Source organism: Pocillopora verrucosa, chromosome 5 (genome assembly GCF_036669915.1).
Source record: "Pocillopora verrucosa isolate sample1 chromosome 5, ASM3666991v2, whole genome shotgun sequence".
NCBI lineage: Eukaryota > Metazoa > Cnidaria > Anthozoa > Scleractinia > Pocilloporidae > Pocillopora > Pocillopora verrucosa.
This window is the reverse complement of record NC_089316.1, coordinates 17,463,509-17,485,216: the sequence shown is the minus strand read 5'-3', so window position 1 is coordinate 17,485,216 and position 21,708 is coordinate 17,463,509. Positions and strand designations below refer to the sequence as shown.

At 38.5% G+C, this 21,708-nt stretch overlaps 3 protein-coding genes and 1 pseudogene across 3 annotated transcripts in view; all 4 read left to right on the top strand.

The window, feature by feature from the left end:
* Window positions 1-21,708, top strand: part of LOC131791961 (tetratricopeptide repeat protein 28) — a 166,647-nt gene that overhangs the window by 109,946 nt on the left and 34,993 nt on the right. The gene's annotated exons all lie outside the window — the stretch shown is intronic.
* LOC136280762 (uncharacterized) lies at window positions 1,201-3,842 on the top strand. The gene is made up of 3 exons (XM_066166449.1): window positions 1,201-1,211; window positions 1,644-2,850; window positions 3,766-3,842. Exons 2-3 carry the CDS (start codon window positions 1,650-1,652, stop codon window positions 3,840-3,842), a joined length of 1,278 nt encoding a protein of 425 aa, XP_066022546.1. The 5' UTR covers window positions 1,201-1,211; window positions 1,644-1,649.
* LOC131787154 (uncharacterized) lies at window positions 3,872-16,152 on the top strand. The gene is made up of 7 exons (XM_066166448.1): window positions 3,872-3,926; window positions 4,661-4,729; window positions 5,640-5,708; window positions 6,759-6,779; window positions 10,366-10,770; window positions 15,975-16,034; window positions 16,136-16,152. Exons 1-7 carry the CDS (start codon window positions 3,872-3,874, stop codon window positions 16,150-16,152), a joined length of 696 nt encoding a protein of 231 aa, XP_066022545.1.
* On the top strand, window positions 16,596-20,728 carry LOC131784652 (tetratricopeptide repeat protein 28-like; annotated as a pseudogene).

Genomic DNA, 21,708 nt, shown 5'->3' with positions numbered 1-21,708 from the left:
AAACCTATTTTTATGCAAAACTTTAAAAAAATCTCACCTACAGAGAACAAAAAATATCCAAAGCATTGCGAACGGCCTTCTAGCAAAACAAAAACTGCTACAAATTTAATCATCACAAATCTTCAAACAGTGCACATTTCTTTTTTCCTTTTAACCAAAAAATCACAAACCCAACAACCCCGGTCGACCCTTCGTTTAAGCCTGCAGTTGCCCCACCACACAGATCTCTACCTATTTATACTCTGGGAAAAGAGAAATCACATGGAGACATATCAGTCTGGCCAAAGCTTTGTAACCTTTTTTTTAACTGAATGTAAAGCTTTGTCTCTGAGCAGATCCATAGGCTTCCTGACCATGAAAAACAAACTAAGGATATGGGGATGACGACGCTTGCATAACTTACACTCTGGTGGAAGTTTTGGGTGACAGAACCGCGCGAATGAGCGGCGAAGTAACGGAGAGAATGTGAAGGAATAAACTAACGCTCGGCCGCATAAATCTTCCTTGAACGAAAAAAAACATTCAGTCACGCAAGCTATAGACATACAGAAATCCTTTTCATTTCTAGAAGTCATCATTTTAAACCCCCCCTTCCCTCTACCCGCCTCCACCACCCCCCCTTATTCCTTTCCCCACCCCCGCCCATACTAGGCACACGGCTGGAAATCATGTCCTCGCTAGCTTTGAAACAGGAAAAACCAAATATTTTTTTAAATTTTTCTCTTCACCATAGTTTTTAATATTATCTCTTCCCCTTGATAGTCTTATATCGAGCATGGTCTGCACTTCCCCACCCCCCCCCTCCCCCTGCCAGAAAAATATATATCGAGCTCAGTTGCCCGGGAACAAATATTATTCAGCTCGGTTGGACGCGAGCTCGATTTGATTCGAGCTCGATTACAAAGGTTGTGACTCGAGCTCGGGTAGGCTTTCGAGCTCGAGTCACTTATGTCGAGCTCGGTTGCTCAGGATCCTTCTAGTCGAGTTGTGACTCGAGCTCGGATAGGCTTTCGAGCTCGAGTCACCTATTTCGAGCTCGGTTGCCCAGAAACAAATATTGATCCACCAGTACTGCCTTAAGTGGCCTCAACAACACTCTAAGAGGAAATAGAAAGCCTAATTGGACTCAGTAAACTCACACTTTGTATTGTTTTTTTTCCAGGGTAATTTTTCAGAATTAAAAGCTACCTGTGATGTCAATGCTACAGAAGGTAGGAAGAGAAATCTAAATCTATTACAAATACCAAGCTTTTATTTTGACAAAAACATTAATTTTCCCCCTGTTTTCTTTTTCACCTAAATCTTTTCAGTGTGACTAAAAAAGTCATGTACCAATTTCAAAGTGAGTTGAAAAGAAAGACCCTTTAAGGATAACTTTTACTTTCAAATTTAATTCCTTGTACAGCTGTAACAGTAATGGTTGTTATCAGTGACAGTGACAGTGTAGTCATCTCTAAAGTAACTTAATATTTTACTGGTTTTAATTTGTCTCAATCTACATGTACCTGACTTTTTGGCAAAGGATAAAACTTAACTGCAGTTTTACAAACGAATTGACATTACATACCAAGTGGACATGCATTATCATGATTTAATATTGTTTTACAGCTTATTGTCAATACCATTCTTGTTTGTTGTTGTAGGATTTCATGATTCCAAGTGTGGCCTGTGTGTCACAGGAAGACCAGGAGAACATGACACTGAAAGTCACGTTGCTAAGTAGTGAGTGGAAATCATCAACTAATGGGGACTTGTCAACTATCAACCGAGAGCTGGCGATCCAGTTAGCTAAACACCATAATGTGGATGTTAGTGTCTTGCTTGCCAATTGCAGTGAAGTGGACAGGAGCAGTGCAGAAAGTCTCAAAGTGAAGCTCATCAAAGCAGATAGAGTTCCTGGTTATGACCCAATTCTTTGCCTGTCATTTCCTCCAAGAGACCATACAATGGACTGTGTCATTGGTCATGGAGTTCACCTTGGCCGACCAATTGCTTCCATCAAGAGAAATCCAAATTACAGTCATTGCAAATGGATTCAAGTTGTTCACTCTGCTCCTGAAGAAGATGGAATGTACAAAAACATTTCAGAAGGTGAACAGATGCAAGAAACAGAAATCCAACTCTGTAAAATGGCTGATCAAGTTATCACAATTGGACCCAAGCTGGCAGAAGCTTACAAGCGTTACCTTCGTCCAGTTAAACAGGAAGAAAAAGTTTATGACCTTACTCCAAGCATTTTCTCTGAATTTTTGGCTGTAAAGCAAGCCACTGAAGAAAGAAGAACATTCTGTATTCTTTTAATTGGAAGTGGTGACAACTGTGGAGATTTCAATGTCAAAGGGTACGACATAGCTGCCAAAGCAATTGCTGAGTTGAAAGATGAATCTTACAAACTCAAGTTTGTCTGTGCAGCTGGAGGAAAAGCAGATATTGTGGCAGAAAAGTTGCTCCATGATGGCATTAGTCATAATCAGCTTATTGTTGGCAGCTTTGATGATGACAGAGAAGTGCTGGCAAACTTATTCTGTGAAATGGATCTTGCAATAATGCCATCCAGGACAGAAGGTTTTGGAATAACGGCTCTGGAAGCGTTATCTGCTGGTCTGCCTGTACTTGTCAGTGGTAATTCAGGACTAGGAGAAGCTCTGAAGAAAGTCACTTTAGGCTCACAGAGTGTGGTAGACTCTGAAGATCCTAAAGACTGGGCCAAAGAAATCAAGCGTGTTCGCCAGAAAGAGAGAGTCGTGCGACTTTCAGAGTCAAATCTTCTACGTGAAAAGTACTTGGAGAAGTATAGCTGGGAGGTGCCTTGTAAGAGTCTTGTGATAAAGATGAAGAACCTTGTCTTTGGTAAATTTACTTATTTAAATGTTTCAGCTTTTAAATGGTCTAATAACTGATAAAACAGGTAGTCTGGTAAAAAGTTGAATCAGCCTTGAGTCAACTTGGACCTACAATAATCATAAATTCTTTATAGACCTGAATCAAGTAAATAATCAAAAATGGTAAATACTCAGGAAAGGTAAAGTTAATTGCTATATAATAATCTTGCCCAAAAGGTTAGGAACAGTGTCGCAGAGTTTTTTAAATATGTACTTGGTAAAGTGCATTTGCATGGGAAATACTTTCTGTAGTTATTTTACTTAGTATATGTAATCACATGAGGCCAAGTACTATTAAGGATTAATTGCATGAGAGTTTTCAAAATTTTCCAAAATTGCCCGAGTCGCGAAGCGACGAGGGCAATTTGGAAAATTTTGAAAACTCAAGTGCAATTAATCCTTAATAGTACGAGGTCTCATGGGATTACTTGTTTATCAATAAAGGGCAAAATTTATACGAAGGAAAATCACGCGCGCAATCTATTTTTAACAAATTTCAAGATAACTAACGGTTGCTATGCAACGGATTAGCCAGTCATTAACAGGTAATCATGCCCTCTCTTGATTACTAAAAATGCCCTCGATTAAGAAAAAATGCCCTCTCTCTCAACCAATCAGCGCTCAGTAATTTTGCCCTTTATTGATAAAGACATAAAGCAGGTACTGTTGAAAGTTGAACAAGCACGGTCAACTTGGTTGGTGTCTTTTTTTTAGACTCAGTACTATTATTTTTATTAGTAACTGAAACATTTAGTGGTAAAGTACAGTAGCTTTAACTTTAATTCTCCTGCTAGGAGGGTACTCTGAGTTAATTTATGACACTTTTCAGGGAGCTTTGGCTGGAATGCTCAGATAAATTCTTTTTTCTCTTTACTGCTTGTAGGTCAAGCTCTGCACAGCTCTCTAGACTGTGAAGAAACAGAGAGGAAGAAACAAGGAGAGTCTATACCAGGTCAGTAAACATTACATTGCATTTACATTTAGGAATAATGAAATTAGACTTCAACCATCAGGAGAATTGTGAGGAAGAAATCAGTAAATCAGGTATGACACTGAAAAATTCATGGAAGAATTTAAAAAAATCTGGTAAATAAGCTTTCACTGCAGCAACAATAGGACTATCAGCATCTTCCAGTCTAACTCTCTGATAAACTTTTGTCTTTCCTTGTATAAGTGCCCATACTCCATGCTCTAAGAAGCCCTCTCCTTAGGCCAATATATCAAATAAGAACTCTTTCTCTGCCCCCCCCCCCCTGCATTGAACAATCACCTTTCCCCTCTTTCTTACTTTCCCTATTAAAAATAAAACCTGATTCAAGTACCACTTGATTTATAACTTTTTTAAGCTTCAACTACAGCAAAATTAGAACAGTTCATAGTTCCTTACTTAACACTCTTTTCAGCCACAACTTTAAGAAATGAGTGTGTACCAGGTGAATAAACTTTACATTGCATGTTACATTCAGGAATAAATTACGATAAGAATGTAACTGTCAAGAAAATTGTGAGAAACAAATCAATGAAGCAAATATGCTACAGACAAAGTTCTTATTTCATTTCAAAAGTTTTTATGTCATTTAAAGCCTCCTCTTGCCAAAAGGGGGCAAAATTGATTTTAAAGAGAGTAACATTGAAACAATGTGGAAGTGAGAGAGCACAACGGACGTTAAGACATCCATCATTTCAACTTTTTTCTTGTCTTTTAAATGGAAGTCTTCTCACAGGTTTCCATACTAGGTGGCATTCCATAATGTGACATTTCTCTCCTTTCTCCACAGAAAAAGCTCCAAATGTTTCTTTAAAGGGAAAAAAAACCGATGGGAATGGACAAACAAAGTATTTCCGAAGTGAGTAAACTTACAAGTCATGTCATTTAATTATAACTGTCAATAAACTCTAATACAAGGAATAGGGCCAGTAGGTGAATACTGCAAATTAGTGATTCAGATGTCATAGGACATGATTGAACTACAAAAGTTTTCCAAAGTTCCAAGGCTATGAAGAAATTCTTTTCTGTAGCATAACTGTCATATCCTGTCTGTAACAGTTTGAGTTACTGAAAACAAACCAAGTCCAGGCTTCGCTTTAGCTGTGTTGTTAATGAGCAGCCAGGACTATTTTTGATTATTAATCCTGATAGCAAACAGAACAACATGAATGAATACCAAAGTGACAGCTAACAGGCATTTTCAATCACAACCAAAACTTGACAAAATGAACACAATTGATATCTACCATGCTTTGACCACACATTTAAACATCAATACAGCGAATTACTATCAGTTCTGTTGAAAAGCCTCTAACATCAAGATGGGTGCAAAAAACTAATCTCGATTTTTCAATGATGCAATTCAACTAAATAAGAGAGTTATGTCTCTAAAACTATTAAATTTGGAAAAGCAACGACCTGTGTGTAATTGCTGATTGAGATGAAGCTATTTAGTGTATGTTGAACTTCTGTAGCTGTTTCTGCTTTACTTTCAACTTATAAGGAAATGTATGGAAATACCTGTAGAACTTTATCAATATGTAATTTCTCCTAACATTGTCATTTAAAGCCTCCTCTTGCAAAAAGGAGGCAAGATTGATTTTAAGGACAGAAAGTAATATTGAAACAATGTGGAAGTGAGAGAACACAACCGACGTTAAGACATCCAGCATTTCTAATTTTTTCTTGTCTTCTAAACGAAAGTCTGTTTGCAGGTTTCCAAACTAGGTAGCATTCCATAATGTGATATTTCTCTCCTTTCTCCACAGAAGAGGCTCCAAACACCTCTGTAAGGAGTAAAACAACTGATGGGAATGAACAAACAAAGTCTGTTCAAGGTGAGTAAACTTTAAAACATATGTCATGTAACCCTTTAACACCTAAGAGTGACTGGCATCTATTTTCTCCTTACAAGATCACCCCTGATTCAAACATTAAGGTCATGAGAATAAGGGGAATGATCAACAGCTAAAGAAGCTCTTTATTGTTAAATGAATTATCTTTCTCAGAACCCTAAGAAAAGTGTAGAGAAAGTATGGAGAATATGCATATTGATATTAGGGTGTAAAGGGTTTATTATAACTGTCAAAAAACTCTTATGCAAAGAATAAGGCTGGTTGGTGAATGCTAATGATTAGTGATTCAGATGTCATAGAATATGATTGAACTATAAACGTTTTGCAAAATGCTAAGGCTTTGAAGAAATTCTTTTCTCTTTCATAACTTTGATATCCTGTCTGTAATACTTTGAGCAATTGAAAAGAAACCTTGTCTAGGCTTTGCTTTAGCTGTGTTGTTAACGAGCCATTGGGACTATTTTTGATTACTAATCTTGATAGCAAACAGTACAACTTGACCAAATACTAAACTGATGGCTAACGGGCATTTTCAATCACGACCAAAATTTTACACAATTGGCACAATTAATATTGTGCAAGCTTCGAACGCATGTTTAGACAACAACACAGTAGATTACTATCAGTTTTGGCGAGAAGTCTCCAACATAAGATCAAAATGGGTGTAACAAACTAATCTCGATTTGTCAATTGCGCAATTTAACTAAATAAGAAATTTATGTTTTAAGAAGGCCCACATAGATAAAAGTTTTATAACTGAAACATTTACTAAGTCTAAATTGTCCCCTTCAAAGTTACTAGTTCCGTGACAAATCTCCTCTTTCTACACCCTTCTTGCATTATGTTGCCTTTCTTAATTTCTCTTGAAATTGTTTGATTGTAGGTGGCACTTTAGTGAGCTAAATCAACATATTAAACAAGAGTTCCAACCCCCCCCCCCCCTTTTACCTTAATCGAATAGCAACAAAAATGGATGGTTTATCAATATCATGAAAATACTGGGCATAATTACTCTTTTGTTTTTGTTTGCAGAATGTGGTGGCCAGTTGGCAGGTAACTTAAAAGGCAGTAAGCAAAATTTTCAAGTGTCTGACGTTTTAAATATTCTCGTCTCTGTTACTGGTACCTATAAGGTGCTCTGTGTATTGCTTTATTCTGCATCACACAAATCAGATGGTTATCAACTAATCCCTCTCTTTTAAGATCACAGCATGAGGGTTTTTCTACTTAGTGTTATTGTCTCACAAATTAAAAAATTCATACAGCAATGCAAGGGCATCCTGCCATATTGTATCACAACTATTCGTAGGCGAGAGAGGGATCTTTGAGAATTTCCGTGAAATACCGAAACACCAACTGGGGTCTTCGTGCACCTCGTATACCTCAACTGTCATCCAAATGGTTTCTTTGGTGAAATGGTAAACAACCCTATCCTTGGCAAACCCCCTGCCTTTCTGTACTGCCAGGTAGGGGTGGGGAATTTGAACCAGAAGTGTTAAGTCTTTGCAATGAATTGCAAGTGCCATATCCTTAAATTTTGAGGTGTTCAATGTAAACAGTTCATTTTCGTTAGAGAATGGCTTGGGGAAAAAGGTTCTGCAAGGCTCAGGTTTTTATGCCTGATCAGTGTTTACGGTCGCTGATTTTTCCTTTTACAAAAGGAGGTAGGGAAGTTGAACACTTGAATTGATGGACGCATTACATGTATGCAACTCCTTGCGTGGTACTTTTAATTGCTTGATTTGTTAACAATATTTCCAACTCTCTTTTTAACTCCTTAACTCCCTAAATTCCTTTCCGATTATTTTAGACCCTCTGGAACACAAAATGAAAAGTAAAAATGCTATAGTATAATTTGCGTGGAAAATAATAGATATGAAGGTCTTAAAAGCGACCAAATAAGCCGAAAGCGGCTTTCGAGTCGACAACACTATGATTCCCTGAAGCGATGTGAATTGGGGCCGTAAAGTGAAAACCGAACTTTCGGACTTCAAGAGAGGCCTAGCAACATTATGAAGGTTCCAAGGCCTGGTAAATATCATGTTTGAGTAATAAGATGTCCAAAAAGTATTATTTAATACAGGATTTTGTGTCAAAACGTAGAACTTTCAGAATTTTCAACATAACGCTGTGCAATTTTCAAGCCGTGAGGTTTATTTAAAATACCCTTTAAATTATTTCTGTATTGACATTACACTGCAAATGGCATCAGCTAATGTAGGCGGTTTGCATACTCACTTTGAAATCCGATCCGCATACTTGTTTGCCCACATGCGAAGAAGTTTACTGATTTCTATCTTTTATCCTTATTTTAGTGTAAAAACTTGCATCTATCGTTTTTTTTTGTAAGTAAGTTATTAAAATGGTCTGCTTTTACTGGAGCTTGGTTTTGGGGAAAAGATGATTTATAAAAGTTTACTGCGCAGTGTGTTTGCCTTTCCGGTTTCTCCAAAATTTTAACTTTTGGGTAGGCACGCTTTACACACGGCTGTCTTAAAAAAAAAGGACGGGGAATGGGGAATTGAGGGAAATGGGGAAAATGGGGGCACTGGGGGAATTGGGGGAAATGGGGGAATTGGGAATCTTTTATATGAGGAATCTTTAAAAGCGGGAATCTTTAAAATGGGGAATCTTTAAAAGCAGGAATCTGCAGGGTTCAAAATAACAGCCGGCAGCCGAAACTTTTAGCACACTTGCCAGCGATTTTCCACCGAAGAACTAGAATTTTATAGAAAATATGCTTATGATTGTCCAACTGAAGTAAAAATTCGCTGTCATGTTATGGTGAACATTTCATATCAGACAATAGAGCAGCTAAGAGGTGTTTTAAAACTTAATTGGAAACGTAAACAAGGGTTAATATGGACTAATATCGACTTCACAAAACGGAAAACGTTGTAGATCAGGCTATTCAATCAAAATTGTTAAAAGGGCCGCTGACTGACTTGTCATTCAGCTCAATCAAAAAAACAAATGTCGAGTGCCACATGCCATCCGCCAAAAACAGAATTGTTACGTCGAGTAAACTTCAACCTTGAGGCGGGATTTCCACTGTCGCGTAGTTTTACTTGTGTCAACAGACCTGAATTTTAAGGGTACACTGGCGTAAAATAGAAAAAAAGGGCAACTTTTCCACAGACCGCTCATACATTTGGTCGACTTCATTCCACGCTTTAAAAGATTCTCCGTTTTAAAGATTCCCGCTTTTAAAGATTCCCCGTTTTAAAGAATCCTGCTTTGAAAGATTCCCCGTTTTAAAGATTCCCTGTATTAAAACTGAGATTCCCAGTTTTAAGATCCCTGCTTTAAAGATTGCCCATTTTAAGGATCAGGGTTCAGAATTATTTTTCAGCTTTTAACGTGAATTTGTAAGCTGGGCGGGTTACCCCATCTTGACACGTTTACATGGCAAATTGTCACCCCGGCTGACAGGGTTACCCTACCTGGCAGACCGGGGTAGACCACCTTATCATGTAAACGTGACCAAAATAAAATAAGAAATTATATGGAGAGGCGGGTTACCTCACCTACCTGGGGTCCCCTACCTCCATGTAAGCAGGCCCTAATTTGAACGCGTGAGAGGGCTTTACAAACGACATTAAACAGGATTTGGCGGAAAATAAATCTTGATGAAAGGTAGTATGTACGTGTAGAAACATAAACACGGTAATGTGACGGTGTGTAATCAATGTTACATGTTTCACGCTTAAACAAATACGTAGAAAGCTGATGAACAAGAACACTCCTTGTAGCACGCTTCAAATTTCGAAACTTTCTACTCGTGTACGTTTCAAAAAGGCCTGTAAAACATTTCTTAGCTGCCTTATTACCTCACATTAGATGTTCATCATAACATGACAGCGAATTTTACTTCAGTTGGACGATCATAAGCATAATATTTTCAGTAAAATTCTAGTTCTTCGGTGAAAAATCGCTGGCAAGTGAACTAAAAGTTAAAGATTCCTGCTTGTAAAGATTCCCCATTCCCCGTTGCCCGTTGCCCGTTGCCCGTTGCCCGTTGCCCGTTGCCCGTTGCCCGTTGCCCGTTGCCCGTTGCCCGTTGCCCGTTGCCCGTTGCCCGTTGCCCGTTGCCCGTTGCCCGTTGCCCGTTGCCCGTTGCCCGTTGCCCGTTGCCCGTTGCCCGTTGCCCGTTGCCCGTTGCCCGTTGCCCGTTGCCCGTTGCCCGTTGCCCGTTGCCCGTTGCCCGTTGCCCGTTGCCCGTTGCCCGTTGCCCGTTGCCCGTTGCCCGTTGCCCGTTGCCCGTCGCCCGTTCCTTGTTTTAAAGATAGCCGTGTCAACGGGCTAATTATTTTTCTTATTCTTGCAACTGATGCATCAGAGTGTATTCTGATGATTAAATGTAGGTGGGTACTGATCGATTGACGGACTGACTAAATGACAAACTTACTGGCTCTTGTTGATTCTTGTTCCTCTCTAATTTCAGATGTAACCTCTATGTAAACTAATGTGTTATTTTCGCAAAACATAGCAGCTAATTTGAAAGACAGCAAGCGAAATGTTCAATGGTTATTGTTACTATGTTTAGTTTTCACTTAATTGTCAATATTCATTACTTCTTTCTGTGATAAATTTAAAAAATATGTGCTCACCAGCTTGTGACTCTACCTTGGTTTTTTAGACCCTGATTATGAAGACCATCTCCTAAAGCTCAAGATCATGGCCAAAGAGTTAAATGATGAACAGGAAAAAGAATTGAGTGACGAATTGATTCGTTATGCAACTACCTACTTGAAGAACAACAAAATGTCATCCTGTTTTTTTTCTGTTTTGCAAGACTGTTATAACCTTGTGATGAAAACATACGGCGTGGGTTGTTTAGAGATAACAGTTCAGTGTCCGACCCTGGACAGCCTTCAACTTCTATGGAGAGACTTTCTTTCTGGTCACCTCGACAAACTTGCAGAAGAATACCTGGTGTCGAGCACGATCAAGACAAAACTTGACGTGGACATTGTTAAGTTTAAAGTGACTATCAAAGAGGAGGACTACTTAGCATGCAAGGCATCATTCTTGCAACATTCTGGTAAGTTTTTCCACATTTTTGTATTGGCGTTATATGATTTCTGAACATTTTAAAGAATGACTCGGAAAGGTCGCATTAGTTTTAAAATTGTCACACTCAAATGCATCTTGGGGTAAGAATATCTTGAATCACGACCATTTTATTGTCAGTTCTAGGAAACAAGAGTTGCCCTTGCTCAAGAATTTTGTTTTAATGAAAATGGTTGCATGCTGATGCAGGCCAATGTAAATGTTCATGCAAAATTCGTTCCTGAAATTAACATGCCATAACATGAATGTCATTACTGTTATTGAAGTTTATTCTTGCACAAATGGAAGTTCATCTGGAACTGATGAATGTCTAAAAATGCAAACTGGTCATTATACTGTGGATTGTTGCTGCTTATAAAGGAATCATTAATTTATTTATTTTCATGTCTTTGTTTTAATGGATAATCAGACTGAAAGCCTAAAGATCATTATTTAAAATTGCATTCATTATTTGATTCTATATTTTTGTGTAAACGAATTATAATCTTCGGTGTAAGTGAAACCAGTTTCGCGCTATCAGTCTGAATATTTGCACAAATGGCTATGAATGTCCATGGTTACCCAGTTTACCTCGAATATTAACCTGCGCAACGTTTTAATGGAGAAAATAAGAGAATGCTTGGGAGCGATAATTATTATTAATATCACTGCAAGATCTATTTCACAACCTGCAACGGAAGAGATTGCAAATCACGTGATTCGTAGTCAATATCTCTCTTTAAAGATGAACATTGTGTTTCTTTTTTGTTATTGTTTTGTAATTGCTGAACTCTGCAATCTAACCCTTTAAACCTGGAGTGACTAACATCTAATTTCATGAAGGTCACAAGAATAAAGAAAATAATCACCAACTAAAGAATCTCTTGATTGTTAAACAAATTCTCCTTGTCAGCACCATGAGAAGTTTATGATGACGTGTATGGAGAATATGCATACTGATGTAAGGGTTTAAATGGTTAAATAATGTATTCACTCATGTTTTTGCCCGTTTAATTCTGAGTGATTGTGTATAATTATGTCTATTTTTGGTTCAAATGAACATGAGAATAAGAGGTTCTCAACACTGACGGTTTTAGTATTCACCAATCCAAGTGTGTAACCCAACTGATTCAAAATGATTTAAATTCAGTGATTGGACGGTTGAAGAAAAACATATGCAGGTTCCCATTAAGGCTTTGCTAAGCTCCATTGTAAAAAATGCGCCCAAACATGTGTCTTCCTTTACATTGAGCTTTTTTTTGTTAATTAACAAATTTGTCTATGAGTTGAATGCTAGACTTTGATTTATTATGGTTAAATTAAGAAACCTGAAGATCTAATACACTGAATATAAATTTCTTAGATGAAGAAATAGAACTTTTCTCGATTGGCCTCCCTTCTCTTTCGTACCTGAAAACATTAGAGCAAAAGGGAGGCAGCACTATATTTAGATTCTGTCTGTAAGGATCCACTGCCATTGAACCCAGAGGCATGCCCTGGGGAACAGTTGTAGGTAAGGCAAGAAACGTGCAATTTATTCTCCAAGTACAAATGCACGCAAGAACGAAGGTCTCTATGCTGGATACAAGGCTGATCGAATTCTATAATAAAGTTCGGATTTAACGCGCGCTGTCATTGGTTGAAAGAGCGTGCTCTATGAGAGTATAGAGCGTAGAGCTGAGCCAAAGCTGTCACGCCATCTGCCAAATTGTACTATGTTTGACCTTTCCCGAGACTTCTTTTTAGCTTTTTTCCCATAATTGAAGAACAAGCGAGCCGACAAGTAGCAACAGAAGAACCAAATAAAAGTTTGTAAACATACCAGGCGCCGTAATTTACTTTATTAAAACGTGAGCAGATACGAAAATCCTCAAAGGAAAAACAAAATAGACATTCCTAGTTTTAAAGATTTATTCACGCTCAGTTAGATTGCAAGCTTACGTACGGAAATAAAAATCAAACACAGCAAACACTCATATAGTATTTAAAGTTCAGTGTTCAAAAACAAAACAGAACAAAACAGAAATGATGAAAAATATAACCAGACTGGCATAACTGTTAAAATTCATTCTAATCATGACGGTGTCTGAGCGAATATGATCATGCTGAAGTCCATCGCGGCTCCCTCATCATGGCGATCTCCGGTCATCACAGTAAAGCAAGTCTCAGAAACTAAATCGGCCACCCTTCGAGTGAAAAAATAAGAGCTTGCTCTGATATCCTTTCCGATGCGTTGAGTGGAAAGTTACTGCAGCCGAGTTTTGCCGTATCCCGAGCGATCTTCATGTTTCGGTGAATTCGGCCGTCATTCATTCAAAAAACACTCGCCTTGAACAGTTTGTTTTATACCTTGTCATGTGAAAAAACTCGCGTGTTTTTATGAGCCATAATTCGGCTGAAGTTTACTGAACATTTCACTGCATGATTCTGTATTAGAGACTTAAAAACTTCAGGCAAAAGTGTTAAATTCGACCTACCGAACTATTTTAGCAGAAGGTGAACTTTGATGGTTTTTGAACTTTTGATGAACCATTCTAACAGGGATTCTGATTGGCTTATTGTAGCGTGCTTTATGAGAGTATAGAGCATGCTGACGACACTGTTCTTCGCTTTGGAAATAGAGTTTGTTTTGAAAATTGAAAGTAATGCTCGGGGAATTTAATTGAGTCTATATTATAAAACAAATAGAGAAGCCTTGACTGTGCTCTGTTCTGTTATAAAGCACTTAGGAAGCGGCTAGAGCACTCAAGAAGTGGGCAAAAACACTCGACTACGTCTCGTGTTTCTCCCTACACTTCTTTCGTGCTCTAGCCGCTTCCTGCGTGCTTTGTAACAGAACAGAGCACAGTCAAGGCTTCTCTATTTGTTAAATAAAGCTGTTCTCCTCTAAAGCTAAAAGCATTATATATGTCTGCATAAGTCACAATACACTGTACATGGCTCTTAATCAGTGCAATGGCTGATAACTTCTGTGTTGTTGGCACATTCCATAATAAAAAATGCAGAATTTAAGAACTCAAGAAGTGGGCAAAAACACTCGACTACGTCTCGTGTTTCTCCCTACACTTCTTTCGTGCTCTAGCCGCTTCCTGCGTGCTTTGTAACAGAACAGAGCACAGTCAAGGCTTCTCTATTTGTTAAATAAAGCTGTTCTCCTCTAAAGCTAAAAGCATTATATATGTCTGCATAAGTCACAATACACTGTACATGGCTCTTAATCAGTGCAATGGCTGATAACTTCTGTGTTGTTGGCACATTCCATAATAAAAAATGCAGAATTTATTAAACAAGAGAATGGTAAACTTAGTGGACAGGTCAGTTGTACCACTCTGATTATAACGGCTTTCCTTTGTAGTTGCACTTCTCCTCAAAGAATAAACTGATCAAAAATTATTAGAGACGGTCATTAGCAAAAAAAAATATGTGGAGACCAAAAATGCTAAATCTTGTACCAAAAACAAACCCTCTGGGTAGTCAGGGCACAAACAATATTGATTTGACAATTTTGTGTTTATGTCTTATTCAAGCATAAACGCAAAACATTCAGCCATAAGCCGAGACTCATTTCTTAAAACGTATAAGAGCTCATGAAAAATCTTAAGCACATTTGGCTTGTTAAATCTGTTAAAAGGAAATGAAAGAACGGGTTAAGTGGCGATCTCTGTAAGAGCGGTCCAGGGCATTTCACATCGGAAAAAAGTTTTCCCTCAAACTTTGCCCAATAACCTATCTTTAGTAGCAAGTAAATAAAACCACATAAGTTTCTGGAAATACGTTAAAATAAAATTTTTAGAGCTTTCAAAAGTCAAAGCTGCAAAAGGCCTTTTCTTGACCCCTTGCGACATCGAAAATTTCAAAAGTTGAATAGCTCGGTCCTCGTATTACACCGCATGCAGCAAAAAAGCTTTTGTATTTTTAAACTGTGTGATATGTTAGGTGTATAAAAAGCATTTCAATTTTGATATTCGTTTTTTCAGAGGTTCGTCATAATTTATTTAAAAATACTCGTTTGACAGCTTTCTGAAATTGGTCAAAAGTACTCTTTCTTTCTTGGTTGATATTGCTCAAGTCCAGACCCGACCATTGAAAAATCTGCTGGAATTCTTCCAATAAGTTGTTTTGCTGCAGAAAAATATAGAAACATCTTGCACTTATTAATTTTGTTCGCCGTGGTGACTTCAAACTTTTAGCGATTTTGCTAGCGTGGCAGCTGATTATGCAAATTAGTTCATTAAGCAAACTCCGACTGTTTTGTATAAGTAGCTCAATAAATCTAAGATTTTAACCATTTTAAGTTGAAAAGATAGTAGGACAGAGCTTTTAGACTACACCGATGGATACTCTAAACATTTCAAAAGGCCAAAATTTGACAAATTATACTATCTCGTGACAAAAGACGTCAACAACAATGCATCGAATATCATAATTTGAGTAGCGCTCGCTCAACATGTTAATGGCAAACTCTTTTTTCGGTTACATTCATTAAATCTTTAAACCAAAGTAGCATCAAACCATGTCAGATTGTCCACCTGGTTGCTTTGTTAACTTAAAAATAGTTTATCGTAGTTTCCTTATCTCACAAGATCATGGCCTTCGATTCGCTGTATTGTCAATGGCTTGTACAAGAATATGTCCGGAGTGATTTACGTGATTTTCCGTGATCGTCAACCAGATATAAGCCATTAACGATACTACATTGCGTATGTAATGATAGAATCAGAAAGGGAAAAGAAGTGAGCGCTTGAAGTTTTTGCACCTTAAGATGTGAAAATATCATTGCATATTATTGTTTTGATCCTACGTGGTTGTCCTGACTGAACGCACAGAGTCACTTGCAGGGTTTGAATAAATTATTGTTGCCCTTGATGTGTGCCTTTGCTTCTGCATAATTATGATAAGCTATCTCGTATTTTTTCATGTTTATTGTTAATACGTAATCACATGATTTTGCTCGTGCAATTTGTAATAAAATTGCACTCGCCCTACGGGCTCAAGCAATTTTTTTACTCTTTAAAAAAATTTACTCGTGCCCATTTATCCCAAATTGCACCCAAAATCGTGTGATTACCTGTACTAATAATAATATGTGCATTTGGGGTTGTGAGTTTTGTCTGGCTTTTGAACATGTAACTGTTTGGTTTACGTTGGAGTATTGAAATAAGTCTTTTTAACCTAAACTGATTGTTGCACGTGCAGCTCCATATGATTCAACAGAAAAAGCACAGAGAAATACAAAGGAAGCTTTGGCAGCAGAAGGTACAGGGGTTGGGCAATTGAAAAGAAACCTAGTCGAGGCTTTGCTTTGGTTGTGTTGTTAACGAGCAATTGGGACTATTTTTGATTACTAATCTTGATAGGAAGCAGAACAACTTGACTAAATACTAAACTGATGGCTAATGGGCACTTTCAATCACGACCAAAATTTGACATAATTCACACAATTAATATTGTGCAAGTTTCGACCACATGTTTAGACAACAATACAGCATATTACTATCAGTTTTGGTGAGAAGTCTCTGACATAAGATCAAGATGGGTGTAACAAACTAATCTCGATTTGTCAATTGCATAATTCAACTAAATAAGAAATTTCTGTTCTAAGAAGGCCCACATTGATAAAAGTTTTATAACTGAAACATTTACTAGAACTAAATTTTCCCCTTCAAAGTTACTAGTTCCGTAACTACTCTCCTCTCTCTGCACACATCTTGCATTATGTTGCCTTTCTTAATTTCTTTTCAAATTGTTTGATTTTGGCTGGAAATTTTGTGAGCTACGTCCACATATCCACATGTGTGCCTTTGCTTCTGCATAATTATGGCAAAAGAAGCTTTGGCAGCAGCAGGTACAGCTGTAGAAGGTATATACCACCTCCCTATCAGCAATTTATTCCAAGGAAAACGATCCAAGTGTTGCACCTCCACGATGACATGACCGCCTTCTGTTTCTCACTGCCTTCATCATTTAAACCTATTTAAGGCCTTCGGGTCTATTGAGACCTATGTTAGGATATGTTTGTTTAGGTTATGGTGCTCTGTGGAATGTAGGAAGGGGGGGAGAGGGAAACATTTCTTAAGAATGATCCTCCAACTGTGACGGGCGATTTTAATATAAGTTTTTTACTTCAATATAAATCTCCCGTGAGCATAGCTTAACGGCCGATAATAAGGCATAACCTAAAGGCTGGTCTTCATCTACAACGGAGTCGAAGTCATTATTGAGAAATGCAGAGCAGTACGATCAAGTTGAAATCAAACTTGTTTCATCTTCCACTTCTGTCTTCAACTCCAACAATAGACTTTTTGCGGTTCAAAGCGGAATCGGACGAAACCATTCTCATTTTTCCGACTCTGATCCTGTACTTTGATTCTGTTGAGCTTATGACTCTGCTCATGACACTGATTTTTATTTTTCACTCAGTCGGAAGTGCTCTAACGACTCCGATTGGGACTGCGATTCCGTTGCTAATGTAGAACAGCCTTAAGACAACTTGAAGAGAAGGATATCCCGATAGGATCATCTGCTTTTTTTCCATATCTGAGGGATAAATCTTGGGTAAGGACTGGAAAAGCTTTTGCAATAAAATTCATCGAGCTACAAACACATTTCTTAGGTTTCCTATTAAACCACTGGTTAATAAAAAAAAGTATCTACATTTGATTCTAGGCATATTTGAATAGAATTCAAATTGGAAAGTTGAAAGCAAATGAAAATCTTAATTTCAAATGAGGAAAGAAACTTTTTGTCCGATAATGATCGCTATATTGATTCTATTTTCCTCTGAAAAAGGTTTTTTTTTTCATATTGGTGGGTAGGCGACAATTTGCAAAGTACCGAAAAGTTAGAGGCGAAGGACAAAGCTGGCGAAGGACAAGCTTTTCGGAATCTTGGCATTGGCTATAATGACCTATGCGATTTTCATAAGGCAATCGAGTACCATGAGCGTGACTTACAAATTGCAAAAGAAGTGGGGGATAAAGCTGGAGAAGGACGGGCTTATGGAATTTTTGGTATTGCCTATCACAGCTTAGGCGATTTTCATAAGGCAATCGAGTACCATGAGTGTCACCTACAAATTGCAAAAGAAGTGGGGGATAAAGCTGGAGAAGGACGGGCCTATGGAAATCTTGGCATTGCCTATCACAGCTTAGGCGATTTTCATAAGGCAATCGAGTACCATGAGTGTCACCTACAAATTGCAAAAGAAGTGGGGGATAAAGCTGGAGAAGGACCGGCTTATGGAAATCTTGGCATTGCCTATCACAGCTTAGGCGATTTTCATAAGGCAATCGAGAACCATGAGTGTCGCCTACGAATTGCAAAAGAAGTGGGGGATAAAGCTGGAGAAGGACGGGCTTATGGAAATCTTGGCAATGCCTATCGCAGCTTAGGCGATTTTCATAAGGCAATCGAGTACCATGAGTGTCACCTACAAATTGCAAAAGAAGTGGGGGATAAAGCTGGAGAAGGACGGGCTTATGGAAATCTTGGCAATGCCTATCGCAGCTTAGGCGATTTTCATAAGGCAATCGAGTACCATGAGTGTCACCTAAAAATTGCAAAAGAAGTGGAGGATAAAGCTGGAGAAGGACCGGCTTATGGAAACCTTGGCATTGCCTATCACAGCTTAGGCGATTTTCATAAGGCAATCGAGTACCATGAGTGTCACCTAAAAATTGCAAAAGAAGTGGGGGATAAAGCTGGAGAAGGACGGGCTTATGGAAACCTTGGCAATGCCTATCACAGCTTAGGCGATTTTCATAAGGCAATTGAGTACCATGAGTGTCAGCTACAAATTGCAAAAGAAGTGGGGGATAAAGCTGGAGAAGGACGGGCTTATGGAAACCTTGGCAATGCCTATCACAGCTTAGGCGATTTTCATAAGGCAATGGAGTACCATGAGTGTCGCCTACAAATTGCAAAAGAAGTGGGGGATAAAGCTGGAGAAGGACGGGCTTATGGAAATCTTGGCAATGCCTATCGCAGCTTAGGCGATTTTTCATGAGGCAATCAAGTACCATGAGGGTGACCTACAAATTGCAAAAGAAGTGGGGGATAAAGCTGGAGAAGGACGGGCTTATGGAAATCTTGGCATTGCCTATCACAGCTTAGGCGATTTTCATAGGGCAATCGAGTACCATGAGTGTCAGCTACAAATTGCAAAAGAAGTGGGAGATAAAGCTGGAGAAGGACAGGCTTATGGAAATCTTGGCCATGCATACTTTCTGCTTAATGATACGTCTAATGATCGAGGATCGTTTTCGAGTGCCCTTGATTGCTTTATTTCCATTTTGTCAAAGCTCACTGAAATTAGGGCTCATCTCCGGTTTAAAGACGAGTGGAAAATTAGCTACCGCGATACGTATAATAGTGTATACAATAATTTGTGGCGTCTCCATCTAAGTCAAGGTGAAGTTCGTGATGCCCTGCGTGTTGCTGAGGCTGGACGGGCACAGGCTTTAAAAGATCTCATGGAAGAAAATTATGGGTGTCAAGAGGTATACTCTCAGTCTCATTCCTCAGGAAAGTCAACTGGCTCCTCTTTTAGATCCATTCCTTCAACAACAGTTTTCATAGCTCTTGATAAACATGAGATCATTTTCTGGGTTATAAGAAAAGATGAAGAAGTCACATTGAGGAGAAGAAAGGTAGGAGATATTTAAGAAGAAGATGTGAGAGCTTTCCTTAAGACTCTACACAGTACTGCCATGGACGAAATTGGTGTACGTGCTGGCGTCAAAATTGAAAATCGCTCGCTTGATCAGTTGCGTGAGGGGGAGTGCATGACTGAAAAGGCCTCTTGCAGTGTTTCTCAGCCTGTTTCATCAAAGGAGAGTTTAAAGAGGTTTTTTGACCTTATATTTGCCCCTATTGCTGACTTGGTCCATGGAGATGACCTTATTCTCGTTCCGGAGGGTCCATTGTGTTTGATACCCTATGCAGCTCTGATGAACCCAGAGCAGGAGTATCTGTGCGAGTCTCTAAGAATAAGATTGATTCCGTCCTTGACTACTTTGAAATTAGTTACTGATTGTCCAGCTGACCTCCACAATACGACAGGCGCACTTCTCGTGGGAGATCCGTACCTAGAGGAAGTTCTCTGTAAAGGGAGAAAGTTGTGTGAGCTGCCATATGCAAAAAAAGAAGTAGAGATGATTGGAAGAATCCTAGGAACGGCTCCCCTCATTGGAAAAATGGCGACTAAACGAGAAGTCTTAAAGCGACTATCCACGGTTGCTTTAGTGCACATCGCCGCACATGGCAAAATGGATACAGGAGAAATTATTTTGGCCCCAAACCCTGCTGAGGAATCCCGTCATCCTGAGGAAAAAGACTTTTTGTTGACGATGGCGGATGTGTTGGAAGCTAAGCTGCGGGCAAGGTTGGTTGTGTTGGGTTGCTGTCATAGTGCTCATGGAGAAATAAAGGCTGAGGGAGTGGTTGGTATTTCTCGAGCATTTTTAGGTGCTGGGGCTCGGTCTGTTTTGTTGTCCCTCTGGGGATTTGATGACGAAGCCACTTTCTGGTTCATGAAACATTTTTATAAAGAACTAGTTAAAGGAAGGAGGGTCAGTGAAGCTCTTAACCAAGCCATGAAATGTATGAGAGAGTCTGAAGAGTTCGGGGAAGTAAAGTACTGGGCACCATTTGTTCTCATTGGGGATGATGTCACTCTGGAGCTAAATGGAACTGATTCAGTCTAGTCACCGCTGAATGTAAATATAACTTGTTTTGATATTTTCCTTTAATGCTCTTAATACTCTTAAAGTGCTAAGTCTTGACGTCAAATTTTACACACTTCATTCATCTGCATTCTCTATTGCAATATGACTCTCTTGCAAACCCACCCAAATTTCATTTCATTTCAAGCCACAGGATTTATATTTGTGGACTGTTTCATACGAGAGGTTTTGCGGCCGCCATTGTTTGGCTTTGCTCCAGAACCTGATTGCGATTTCATAGGAATGGGCGTTCTAGGATGAACGCAGAAAACTCACCTGACTAACTCTAATAAGGTGATAACGAGGTTCCTTACTTTATTCTGTACATCATATTCCCGTCAAGAAGATAACACAGCCTAGTCCTTTAGAGGCTTGAGACATTGTGGATAGAAATTGTTAAGTTTTCTAGCCACTGTATAAGCAGTACAAAATGTACTCAAGACAACAAAAAAACAATCGATCATACAAGGAAAATGTAAAGAGGACAGTCAGAGTTTTAAACAAACTGCATGGTGATTTCCTTTATTTGTCAAAATACAAGAAGTTTCCAATGGTGTTGTTCTTTTTCTACCCATAGATGGTCGTCTCCCGAAGAAGATAAATGAAAACTACAATTGTCATTGTCCGTCAGTTAAGATTAACATGGGAATGGATCTTGATGTGATAAACCCTTCAGTGCCATGGCCGGTACTATTCTGTATTTCAAACAGCATGAAATAAATCAAAAGTTAGGAGTTTGGAAATAATCTGGCTCTCTTTGCATAGCAAAAGATCAATGTTACTAGGAAAAATTTTTTTATCTGCTCATGTTTGACAAATCGTAACAAACCATAGTCACTGGTTGGATTTTATATGTTGTAACTTATCAAATTTAGGAGTTTGGAAATAATCTGGCTCTATTTGCATAGCGAAAGATGAATGTTGGTTGGCAGAATTTTTTTTTTGATCCGCTTGCTCTTTGACAAATTATAACAAACCATAGTCACTGGTTTGATTTTATATGTTGTAACTTATCAAATTTGATAATCAACTTGATAGAATACATACACATGATTTAACCGTATAAATATATTGGTTTTAAATTTAATAACAAGCAAGAGTTTAGGTTTCAAAAATGTGGACACTACACAGGCAGCGGAGGGCCTAGCACCCTTACCCCCCCCCCCCAATTTTAATTGGATTGGTATTTTGATTTTTAGGTTGTTATA